Source organism: Mus pahari, chromosome 9, assembly GCF_900095145.1.
Source record: "Mus pahari chromosome 9, PAHARI_EIJ_v1.1, whole genome shotgun sequence".
Classification (NCBI taxonomy): domain Eukaryota; kingdom Metazoa; phylum Chordata; class Mammalia; order Rodentia; family Muridae; genus Mus; species Mus pahari.
This window is the reverse complement of record NC_034598.1, coordinates 23765918-23778129: the sequence shown is the minus strand read 5'-3', so window position 1 is coordinate 23778129 and position 12212 is coordinate 23765918. Positions and strand designations below refer to the sequence as shown.

Here is a 12212-nt window from a genome sequence, read left to right as displayed (position 1 = left end):
AATCCCTGCTAAGGAACCTAAGTGAAATAAAAGGTGGTTCCCGAAGTACATAGGATTATAGCTAATAGGGTAAAACCTAGGTTGCAAAGGTTACAGGGGAAGCGAACACTTTTTTTTTTAGTTTTTTTTCTATACTCTCTGCATGTATAGAGAGTAAGAATGTACTTGAAACATATAGTCTTAGGCCTTAACCAGGTTTCATTGCTATTTTAGCATGAAATACCTCTATTTAAAGGGAATATTATCTTGGGCTGGAGAGACCATTGGCTGCTCTTTCAGAGGACCCATGTTCAATTCCTAGTATCCACATGGTAGCTCACAACTTTTTGTAACACTAGTCCCAGAGGATTCCTCTTATGGCCTCCTTGAATGCCAGACATGCACACAGTACAGATATACATGCAGGCAAAACACCCATATACATAAAATAAATAACAAAAAGATCTTTTTAAAGGGGGTATTATCCCGATGTTGGTAATCTTCACAGCAAATATTTTTAATTATACTAATGTTTTTTCTCTGAAAGTTGGTCTACTATGTAGCTCTAGCAGCTTGGAACTCACTATTGTAGATCAAGTCGACAGCTTCTGCCTTCAGAGTACTGGAATTAAAGGCATAAGATCCTGTCTTGACTTTATTACACTAGAATTCTTAATTCTCAGTTGCTAAGAGGCTCCAGTCAGATAATTTCTTGTCCCACATCCTCAAAATCTTCCCTAGCTTTCTATCCTGCCTCACCGTTGTAACTGCACCAATGAACCACTATCTACACTCCTCAGTCAAGACTATTCACATGAATGATTCCACCTCAGAATCCAAGAAAGACTATACCCTTCACTGGGCCAGTCTGTACTGTATTCCAAAACAAGAACTATGCTGATAGCCTTCTAAGCACTACCAACCCTTCCCAAAATCCTCCAATATTCTATTACAGGCAATGGCCTGCAACTCTGATGGCCTAGGCGCCATGCCCTTAAAAAGTCTCTGAATGAGAAAACTGAAGAAATGAATGAATATTTGATTTTTTTTTCTAAAACTCTGCATGAGGACAACCGGTATTCAACTCAAGCCTGAAGTTAAGTAAGGTTAGCTTTTACAGGCTCTGAAACACACAAAGAACAAGCTGAGCTAGAGGGAAAGCATAAAGCAAATTCCCAACGGTCCCCTGTTAGTTAATTACAGGCTTAACCCATATCACTTTTATGAAACTCTGTTTCTGTTTTTTAGAAAGAGTAGCTACTCAGGGAAGTGCCCAGTGCCTTGGAGCCAGCCAGGAAGCTAATCTGTGCTGGAGATACAGTAGACATTTAGAAGTTGCTTTTGCTAAAAGAAATTGACTTCTTACCTAAGCTTATCAGCTATAAATCAGGACGAAGCCTGGTATCTCCGCCTCCACTTGTGCCTATCTCATCTGTAATATCAGCACTGGGGAGTCTGAAACAGGAGGATCATTTAGAGTTCTAGGCCAGCTGGGTTCACATAGTGAGTTCCATGTCAGCATGAGCCACAGAATGAGACCATCTCAAAAAACAAAAATAAAAGTCAACAAACAAAAAACACTACCATGATCTACATTAAATCTAACTTTAAAATACAACAATCCGTAACGAACACCATCATTGTTTCTATATCTTAGAATGAATCCAGAATTGATTTATTTGTATTTATGTGTATGTTCCTGTCTACTTAGGTACATGTTATACAGATGCTCACGAAGGCCAGAAGATGGTGTCAAATGCCCTGGGGCTGGAGTTACAGATGACTGGGAGCTGAGGTTTGAGTGTGAGAATCTGAATTCAGGTCCTCTGGAAGAATAAGTGTTCTTAAACCTCTGAGCCATCTATCCAGCCCTAAATTTCAGACATGACAGAGAACCAAAGACAAATAAGGCTCTTATATTCTACACTATAAAAGCACATTTGTACTTCATCTTGTAGAAAGGAATCTGTCTGCAAAATACTATAAGCAATCCAGTATATTGCACCACTGTTTGCTCTGAGGAATGCCAGGCTCACAAGCTGTGGTGTACACAAAAACACCTCTACACAGACATGATGTGAGGAAAATGCAGGAGGCAGAAGCAGAGAAGCACCAACACCATGCACAGGGCTGACAAGATAACCTCAGAACTCACTGTCTGGCTGTGTTGATTCTCTATCAAGTAGGCTAGTTGGAGATGGCTGGAGGAAAGCATATCTTTTGGAATGTTAGTCCTTTAGCTTCCCAGCCTGTATGGGTTAAGGAGTGTAAGGATTCTGCTTACTCATTTTGCAAAGGCTGGTACAAACTCTGGTATACCAGTTACAATTTCAAAGACTAAATCACATGACTCATGACACAGCTATAAGTCATACAGCCACAATTTTACAAGCCCCACTGATCCCAAGCTCCACCCTACCTCAAGCACTAGGGCTAAAAGTGCAGCCAGTCCACATTTTTATGTCGTGCAAACTCTGGTCTTCTCACTTATACAATAACTCCGATCCCCAGACAGGGTTTCTCTGTGTAGCTCTAGCTGTTCTACAACTCACTCTGTAGACCATAGACATCTGTAGACCACAGAGATCTGCCGACCTCTGCCTCCCAAGTGATTGGCCTAAAGGGGTGCATCACTACACCCACCTTGGCTAATGACCTTTTTAATGTTCTTGAATTGTTTTCAGATATTTATATTCATCAGAGAATAATCCCTAATTTTGTCTTTTTGCTGTGTCTTTATCTGGTTTTTGATAACAGAATAATATTGGCTTTGTAAAAAGAATCTGGTAACATTTCTTCCTTGTTTGTTTTATTGGCTAATTTGAAAAGTGTTTGCTGTTTAAAGGTCTTGTAGAACTTAGTAATAAATCCATCCAGACCTGGAATTTTGTAGCTGGAACATTTTATTATTATTACAGATTCGATTTTGTTCCCTGTTATGAGCTGTTTGAATTACTTTGTCTCATTTTTGTTTAATTTTGCTAGGTGATATGCATCTGTAAAATTCATCCACTTTTGAGTTTTCTAATGTATTGGGATATAAAATTTTAAGATATGTCCTTATGGTGTAGATGGTTGCTTCTCTCCTTTGGCAGCTGTATAGCACTTCCCATTCCTATGAAAGCTAGTCCTCATGAAGGAGGCTTCCAAGTCAGATCCAGTTTAAATCCTTTGAGTGTTATGTCCCGAGTGCATGGTGTCCAGCAATAGGGGCTTACCTTTCAATTCTAGGAGGTAACGAGGGGCAATGGTACTAGCCTCTATCATTTTAGAAGATGGACTTTTCTGACCAATGGAAATAGACAGATAATGCTTTAAAAGAAATATGGTATTATGTGTTTTTTGATTAGGCAATTGAGCCCATTAATATTCAATTATTATTGAAAGATGTGCATTAATTTCTGCTATTCTGTTGACGTAATACTGTTTGCTGTCCTGTTTGTTTAATTACTGTTAATTCTTTTCAGTGTTTGTCGTTCTCTTCAGTCTGAAGAATTCTACAAGTATCTTCTATAGAGCTTAATTCCTTTAGAATGCTTTTATTATGAATTTTTTTCTCCTTCCATACTGACAAATAGTTTATGCAATATAGTAGGTTGAATTAGCAGCTGCTGTCTTGAAATATATCATTTCAAGTCCTTCCATAGTTTCTGTTGTATTTCTCTCTTCAGCTTTTAATGAACTTTATTGTTCTAGATACGTAGTGATTTAACTACAACATAACATTGGGAGGAGGTTCTTTTTTGTATCTGTCTGTTTGGTGTTAGCAATTAATGTATCTTGCACACGCACATTTCTTTTCATAGATTTGTGGAACTGCCTGCTATGATTTTACTGAAAATGTTTCCCTAAGGATTCTGACAGCAAACCAAGTGCCTGAAGAAAGCAGAGACAAGTTGCCTAGAAGAGCTTTAGACTCCCTGAGTCATTTGGAAGGGACACTCCACCCTGTGGAGCTGCCTGCAGGCTGTGCAGTGTGCTCTAGGCTTCTAGCTCTGTGCTCATGTTTCTAACCATGGTGGGGTGGGTTTTGGTGATGTGGTTATGAGTCATTTCTGCTCCTGTAAGTAACTCTTTACCAATATTCCTGTAAATAAAATGTTTCCCTAAATCTTTAGCAGGAAATTCTCCTTCTATGGCTACAACTGAAGATTCCAATTCTACCTTACCCCCAAGCCAATATATTCTGTCATCCCTCTGATCCATTTTATTCTTGAGGCATCCACAAAGTTTTTATTCAACTTAGTAAATACTACTTCCAGTATTTTTTTTTTTCTGAGACAAGGTTTCTCTGTGTAGTCCTGGCTGTCCTGGAACTCACTTTGTAGACCAGGCTGGCCTCGAACTCAGAAATCCACCTGCCTCTGCCTCCCAAGCGCTGGGATTAAAGGCGTGTGCCACCACCCCTGGCTTTGTTTTACTTTTTTTACTTTTTGTTTTCAGTACTTGTATCCCTTTACTGAGGTCCAGTCTCATTTTCTGTATTGCCTCTGGCCCCACATTTATAAAGCTGTTTTCTTGCAATTCATTCAGGGAGTTATTAATATCTTCTTTCTCTTTAAACATACTTATCACACTTTCTAAGTCTTTGAATGGGATTTCATCTAATTTACTGTCACTGCAAGGAATTACATAAGATTAGCAGATCTTGGAGGAGTCATGTTGTCTTGGATTTTAGGCTTCTCATGGTTTTTTGTTTGTTTTGCTTTTAAGTGAGATTTGTATATATGGGGATAGACTGATGAATTTTTTTCCTTAAATAATCTTCCCCTCCCAATAAAAGTGTTTGCAATATTTAAGAAGGTCTAAGCTATATAGTAGAGTTCAGATATAATGTTCCTCTCTTCCAATAGTGTTGGGGAAACCAAGGTCAATTCTCAACGTTCTCCAAGAACAGAAAATTGTTATTGAACTCAATCATTGTTAGAGGATAGTCCCACTATGAAAATAAAGTAACAATCCAAAAAAAGAAAAAAGAAAAAAAAAAACACCCAGTAAACACACTCCTTTTAGGAAGTAAAGAAACAATAGTATAGTATGCAACCATCTATTACTACAAATTCGAGTGGAGGAAAAAGGAAAGAAAGTAAGGCCCGTGATTGGCAGTGAGTTGGTAGAAACAAAGTAGAGCAAAGAGTAAAGAGAAGTGGGGAACAGGAGGGACAGGAGGGCACAAGGCAGAATGAAGAGTGTGGTAGCTGGGGACACGCCCTAGTTGGCACAGTGCTCACCCAGCATTCAGGGCCCTGGCTTCAATCCCTAGTACTATACAAGCCAAGTATGACAGTGCACTCCTATGACCTGAGCCCTTGGGAGGTATAGGCAGGAGGAGGACCAAGAATTCAAGGTCCTCCTCAGCTACACAGCAAATCTGAGGCCAATGTGGGATACATGAGACTTCATCATAAAATAAAATAAGGAGGCAAAGTTAAAAAATATGCTAGCAGATAACTTAAAAGTCTCATGTATCAGGAGGCTGAGATATTGGAGACTCCATAACCCAGCTCAGACTATGCTCTTTGGAAAGCCTATCAAAAGGAAAGTGAAAAGGCATAAAAGGAAGGGGAGAAGAGGAAGAGGGGTAGTGATGGTGGCCTTGGTGGCAAGATGGGTCAGTGCTTAAAGGAGCTTGCAGCCAAGCCTGGTGAACTGAGTTTGATTCCGCAGGACGCACACAGGGAAAGGAGAGAACTGACCCCTACAAACCGGCCTCTCACTTCCACACTAGCACCACAGTACGTCTGTGTCCATACATACTGTGTTGGTTATTTCTGTCAACTTGACACAAGGTAGTCATCTGAAGAGAGCTGAGAAAATGCTACCATCAGATGACCTGCAGGCATGCCTGTGATTGGTATAGAAGGGCCTGGCCTAGTGGGGGTAACGCAAGGTCTGGTCAGGCTGTCCTAGAATATATAAGAAAGTAAGCTGAGCAAGACAAGAGGAGCAAGTCAGTAAGCAGTGTTACTCCATGGTCTCTGCTTTAGCTTGTAAAATAAAAGATACAACGGAAGAAGAAAAAACAGAATAAAAGTCTGGGATATAGTTGACCTGTCAAATTAATATAGGTTATTAAACAAAGAAGGGATAAATGTGAGCCAGAGAGAGCTGCATGGATACAGTTATAAAGTCTGAGTGTAGTCTTACCTGCAAGCTGGTTCCAGCCTGCATTCTCTTGGCTTTCCTTTATGGGCTCAAATACTAACACATCCCTAGGCAATCTTCTGTGAGGTCTGGTCACAGATACTAACTAGTCCTATCAATCTTTCCTGAGCTGAGTCACAAATGCTGGTCACACATCAGGGTGGTTCTTCAGGGGTCAGGCTGAAAGGGCAGTCTTTTGCAAGGTCACATCACTGACACTGAGCAATCTTGAAGGGGTTGGTTTATAGATGCTGGTCACATCTTTGGTCAGTCCTTCAGAAGTCTGGATTTGTTCCTAGGAAGTAATTACCACCTTAAAGGCCAGTGTGTGTGTGTGTGTGTGTGTGTGTGTGTGTGTGTGTGTGTGTGTGTGTATTCCACGTTGAGAACAAGAAGGTATCTTCTACTTGTGTGCTGACTGCAGTGTCTGGTTGTTTACTTTGTCCTAAGGTCTATTTTACCTGACACTTCAATGATTGATATTAATAAAGTATCCCACAAGTTATTTTAATCGCTATTACCATAATGTATCTTTTTCCATCTTTTTACTTTCAATTTGCCTGTACTGTTATATATACAAGGTGAATTTCTTGTACAAAGCATATATTTGGGTCATTTCTTAAAATCTACATAATCAAACTCTGTGTTTTAATTAGTGTGTTTAGCCCACTAATAGGCTTTTTCTTCCTTGATTCAGGGTTACAGTAACATAAATGTTAGACCTCTTTCTTTAAACAGTTCCATGGTTCCCTGAGACTTTAAAATTTTATTGGACTGCACCCAATCTCATTTCTTAATTCCTGTTTTGGTGTTAGGCTATAACAAACAAGGAGTTAACTACAGACTGTACAGCTCACAGTGCTGAAAACATCTGCTAGTGTGGTGTGAGTGGACTTTCCCCTCCAGTGCCCACACCAAGGCTTCCATGTTACTGGTGAGAAAGAGCATGCCGATCGCCCAGAGGACTGTGGCTGAACTGGACTCTGTTGGACTAGTACAGCCTATATACCCAACAGGCAGGCCCACATCTGGTAAAGCTGGAGTATCTCCAGCACTGAATAGAGCTTTTGGAAAGTTTCTGAAGGACTTGGTTTCCCTCAAACCCCTTCGTTATGTGGAGACCTCAGCCTGGGTTGCATAAGACTCTTGTCTCAAAAAAAAAAAAAAAGTAAAGAAAAGAAAAAAGAAAGAGAAAAAGAAAAAGAAAGAAACAAAGAAGAGAAAAAAGAGAGAGACATTTTCTAATATTTTAAACACAATGAAGTAATAGGACCCCAACAGTATTTTAAGAATATCTACAAACAACATGAATGATAAACATTCAAACTCAGTAACAAAGACAACAGCTCCCGTACATTAGATCTCATCAAGTGTGTTAAAATACAAAAACAAGCAAACAAATAAACAAACAAAAAAACAGGGCTTGGAGAGCTAGCTCAGTGGTTAAGAGCACTGGCTGCTCTTCCAGAAGACCTGAGTTCAATTCCCAGCACCCACATGGAGGTTCATAACTACATGTAACTGCAGTTCCAAGGGATCTAACGTTCTCTTCTGGCTTCTGAGGGCAATACACGGCAGTGGTACACTTACAGACACACATATCATACACATAAAATAAAAATAAAAACTTAAAATTTAATTAACTCAAAAAAAAACAAATTAGTTTTTTTTAAAAAAAGCAATACCAAACAAACAAACAAACAAAAAAACAAAACAGAAAACCTGCTCTCATCCTAGATTTCCTAAATCCTCTTGGCTAATGTTTTTGTTCTGTATGTCATTTTATCTTACTTATCTTTGTATATCCTAGAAAGGCCCTAGACTCCTGGGTGTCCTATGATCCTGGCTCTCCTACTGTCCACCACATTGTGACAGCAATCACAGTTTCCCAGCCCCTTCCATTTTACTTACAGGCCGGCACTAATTACCAATGCCAAATTTCCCACCCTTCACAGAAGGTACTATTCAGAGTTCAGTGCTCAAAGCTTACTCTATCTACAGCTCCCGTCCCCCTATTAAAAGTCTGCTTGAGGCTGGAAAGATGTCCCAGGGGTTAAGAGCACTGACTGCTCTTCTAGAGGACTCAGGTTTGAGTTCCAGCACAAGGTGGTTTACAATCAACTGCATTGCCACATCTTCTGCACTGCAAGCATGTGATACACAGACCTACATGCAGGCAAAATACCCATACACATGTTTTTAAGAGCTGGTAGACTCATTAAAGCTCCAAAATGTACTTCAACATGAAAAAAGAAGCAGGAAAAATATATAGTCCTCTTATGTATGTGCCCACGCACACACTAAGCTTCACTGTGGAAATACCCGATGCTGTCAAATGAAATAAATAACATCAAGATGAGGGACATAAAACTCCTACTGCTGGAGGCTGGAAAGATGGGTCATCCGTCAAGAGCACTCACTAGCTCACAACTTCTGAAACTCCAGTTCCTGGGAACTCAGTACTCTCTGAGGGCACTGCACTCACAGCGTTCACACACATATATGCAAGCAAAACACCTTTACACAAAATTAAGAACAACAACTACCACAACCACCCACCACTGGAGAAGGTTTAGCATTAGAAAACAGGTTGTATAATTCTTGCTTTAAATAGCTTAAGGCATTAAGCTCTGAGTCTTCTGGAATACATTAAGGCAACAGTTCTGTAGGCAATGTAAATGGTCTTCCCGAATTGAGAAACCATAGCTTAGAGCAGTTGTAAGAACTGTAAAATCAACAAGTGGTTTTACACGTTTTTCCTGCTATTTTAATACAACCCAACTCAAGAATGTGGTCTGAACTGAGGCATACTTAAAGGATCGTCTGAAGAACAAATGTGCATTACTGAAAATACACTTGCAGAATTAAGCTCTGCTCTCCCATTATGACTTTCTACGGTTGCTGAGTTTCTCCACCTGAAGGAGAGGCTGAGCCCTCCCAGGGAAGGAGAGAAAGGTCACTTCCAGAACCCACACTTAGCAACATAAAGAACTACCAAGGAGAAGAGCCAGTTGGCTCACACAAAGGGAGAGAATGCAAATGCTAAAATCAATATAGTGCAATCTCATAATAAATAAACAAGCAAGTAAGGGCACAATCCTGATGGATGTTTTTTTCTCTCTCTAAGACTGTAGAGCACAGAGCAGCTAAAAGAACTAAGGTATTTCAGGGCTGGGGATATTATCTCAGGTGGTAGAGTACTTCCCTTACATACATAAAGCCATGGACTTGACCCCCAGCTCTGCAGATACCCATGAAAAATGAGCGAGACATGCCTTTAATTCCAGCATTCAAGAGGAGGATGAGAAATTCAAAAATCACCCTTGGTTTCCTTAGTTTAGATCCTTGGTTGCTTTACATTCTTGGTGACTATGGCTACCATAGTAAGCTCAAGGCTGGCCTAGACTATGAGACCCAGTCTTAAAATACAAACAAAGCAAAACATCCCTCAAGGCCTATTTCCCTACTTCAGAAGCAGACATAGGACACTGCAAATTTAGAAAGATACATTTAGAAAGTGCCACCAGAGTTTCCCTGTTCACGATGGCAATGCCTTCCAGGAACTTTAGGACCCATGGCTGCTCTTAGTCATTAAGTCCTAATAATCAAGTCAAAATCCTGTCTCAAAAAACCCAAACAAACAAATTCCCTATAAATGAAAAGTCCATACTACAGCTCTCATTCAAGAAATACTTTGGGGGCTGAAGAGAGAGATGGCTCAGTGGGTAAGAACATTAATCTTCCAGAAGACCCATGTTTGATTCCTAGCTCCCAATTCAGTCAACTCACGACCCCCTGACTTAGGGGCATCCTCTGACCTGCACTTACATGCTCATGCCCACAAACATATATATCGTTAAAAAGAAAAAAAGGAATATTGGCAAGGCCGTGATAGTTTTACCGGATTCGTTACATACAGGGTAAGATTGTCAATTTCTCCAGTAAGTGTCTGTCTGTGGTGAAATAAATGATACAGCCTCTCTGGGAAAACATTCCATCCATGTCTTTAAAAGTTAAACATAAAATTACTGTACAGTCTGGTAAGTTTATACATTTAGACATTTATTTTACAGAAAAGGAAACATGTTCATGTTCACACTAAAACCTGTACATGAACATCCACACTAACTTTATTTTAATTTCCTAAAAAAAATAACAATAATAATAATAAAATGCAAACATCCAAATGTCTTTCAGGTGAAGAGAACAACAAACTGCTGTACACCCATATTATTACTCAGCAAACTATGGCACATGGAAGGAAGACTGTGTAACTTCACTTATCCGGGATACTAAAAAGTTAAAACAAGCAAGAAAAATGGTGGTTGCCAGGAGCTGGGGGAAAAAAGGAATGGAGAACTGTTCACTGTGTACAACAGCTTCAGTTTTGTAGATGTCTGAGGGCAACAGGAGTGTACCAATATGGATGTATGTACTCTATGCATAAAAATGGGGGCGGGGCACACGTGGTGGTCACATCTGTAACCCCAGCACTCAATATTCCACACATCCTTTTTCCAGGTGGAAAATGTCCATGGCCAACACAATAATTTCTCCTGATGCGTACAATGGTTGTACAAATTCTTAGCTCTTGATCCTCTTCCTTGGTGCCCAGAACCCAGTGGTAAGTGTGCATACAGTGCTCCTGCTACATACCAAGGCAATCGATCCTAAGCACATGCTATTATGTTAGACACCGTGCTGAATTAGAAGCATTTTTCTTGAAATACCATTTGTTCTGAAGGAACAACAAAAAGATAACCAACAGTGACTTAGCAGACATTTCCCTGAAACTAAATTTTGGGGATAACTGACAATATTTTGTTGATAATGAGAACAACTTCACGATTTCCACTGAAAATTGCAATGCTGGAATATGAAGCCTCCCGAGTTTGACAGCTTCCCCAGATACTTAAGAATTTAATGAAGCCGGTGGTGATGTTAACGAAACTCACTTAGAGACATTAATACAATGTGTTAACATCCAGAACCTTCCTTAATAGGGTAAGCCAATAAAAATCCATTACAATGAGTAACAGTTCCATTCAACTACAAGACAGTCTGAGGAATTTTCATATAACTGTGAGTTCGGGTTTCATATTAAAACTAGCCTTTAAAGAAACATCTAATGAACTTCTGGCGGAATCATAAAGAATACCCACAATTGTTTGGAAAAGCCATTCGAATATTTCTCTTCATCTACTTAAAACAGAATTTCTTTTAAATAGTTCATTCAAAACACATCACAACAGACAATGCAAAAGGAGAACCCAGCTGCTTTTTCTATTAAGCCAGACGTGGAAAGGATCTGTAAAACATGTACCAGGCTGCTCGTCTTAACTTTTCTGTTTAGGGTACACTATTTTCATTCAATCGAGTTATGCATGTTAATAGATCACATATCATTCAACGAATAAACATTTTACCCGTCCGTTTTCATTTCTAATATAACAAATGTATCGGACTGCGTGGTCCTGAGACCCTCTGATCCGTTCTTCTTATCGGTAGAATGTAAAGTACTATTAGCCAAACTCTGGGACAGTATCTGCCCTCACACCCCTAGGCCGCACAGGACAGCTCAGCAGGACCATGAAGGCCTCTCCCGCCTCCGGCTTGGGCGGTGCGTGTCCGGGCCTCTCGCCAGCCGCAGGCCGCACGGAGGCGAAGGTTGCCCGCCCGCCGGGCCCGGCCCAGAGGAGGCTCGGGCAGCGGCGGGTCGCAGAGCGCGCGCGTGCCCGTACCTGTTGGTCATTCCGGCCGCCACGCCCAGCATCTCCGCGGTCCACGCCGGGTCAGTCTGTGCCTCAGTCCCCGCCGCGGCGGCCGCACCCTCTTCCCTCGCTGCGGCGGCCAGCAGTCGACTGGAGGGCCGGTCCCAGGCAGGAAGGGGGCGGGACGAGGCGGCCCCGCGGCCACTAGCTGGTAGTGGCCCGCAAATGGCGACGTTGACCACGCCCCGAAGAGCGCCAGCCTAGGCTCGAGAGGGGGCGTGGCTAAGGCCCGCCAAAGCCGGACTAGGGCGGGGCGAAGTTTTCGGAGAGGGTGTGGTTAAGCCCCGCGTGGGTGGGACGGTGTGCTGGGATGAGGTG

General features: G+C 41.1%; 1 protein-coding gene across 2 annotated transcripts in view; it reads right to left on the bottom strand.

The window, feature by feature from the left end:
* Window positions 1–12042, bottom strand: part of Lims1 (LIM zinc finger domain containing 1) — a 112312-nt gene extending 100270 nt beyond the window's left edge. The window contains exon 1 of one of the 2 annotated variants that reach the window (XM_029542081.1): window positions 11865–12042. In XM_029542081.1, the coding sequence (XP_029397941.1) occupies window positions 11865–11896 (32 nt within the window). In that variant the 5' untranslated portion in view covers window positions 11897–12042. The remainder of the gene's footprint in view (window positions 1–11864) is intronic. The other variant, XM_021204653.2, reaches the window with a different exon arrangement.
* Window positions 12043–12212: the final 170 nt, after the last annotated feature.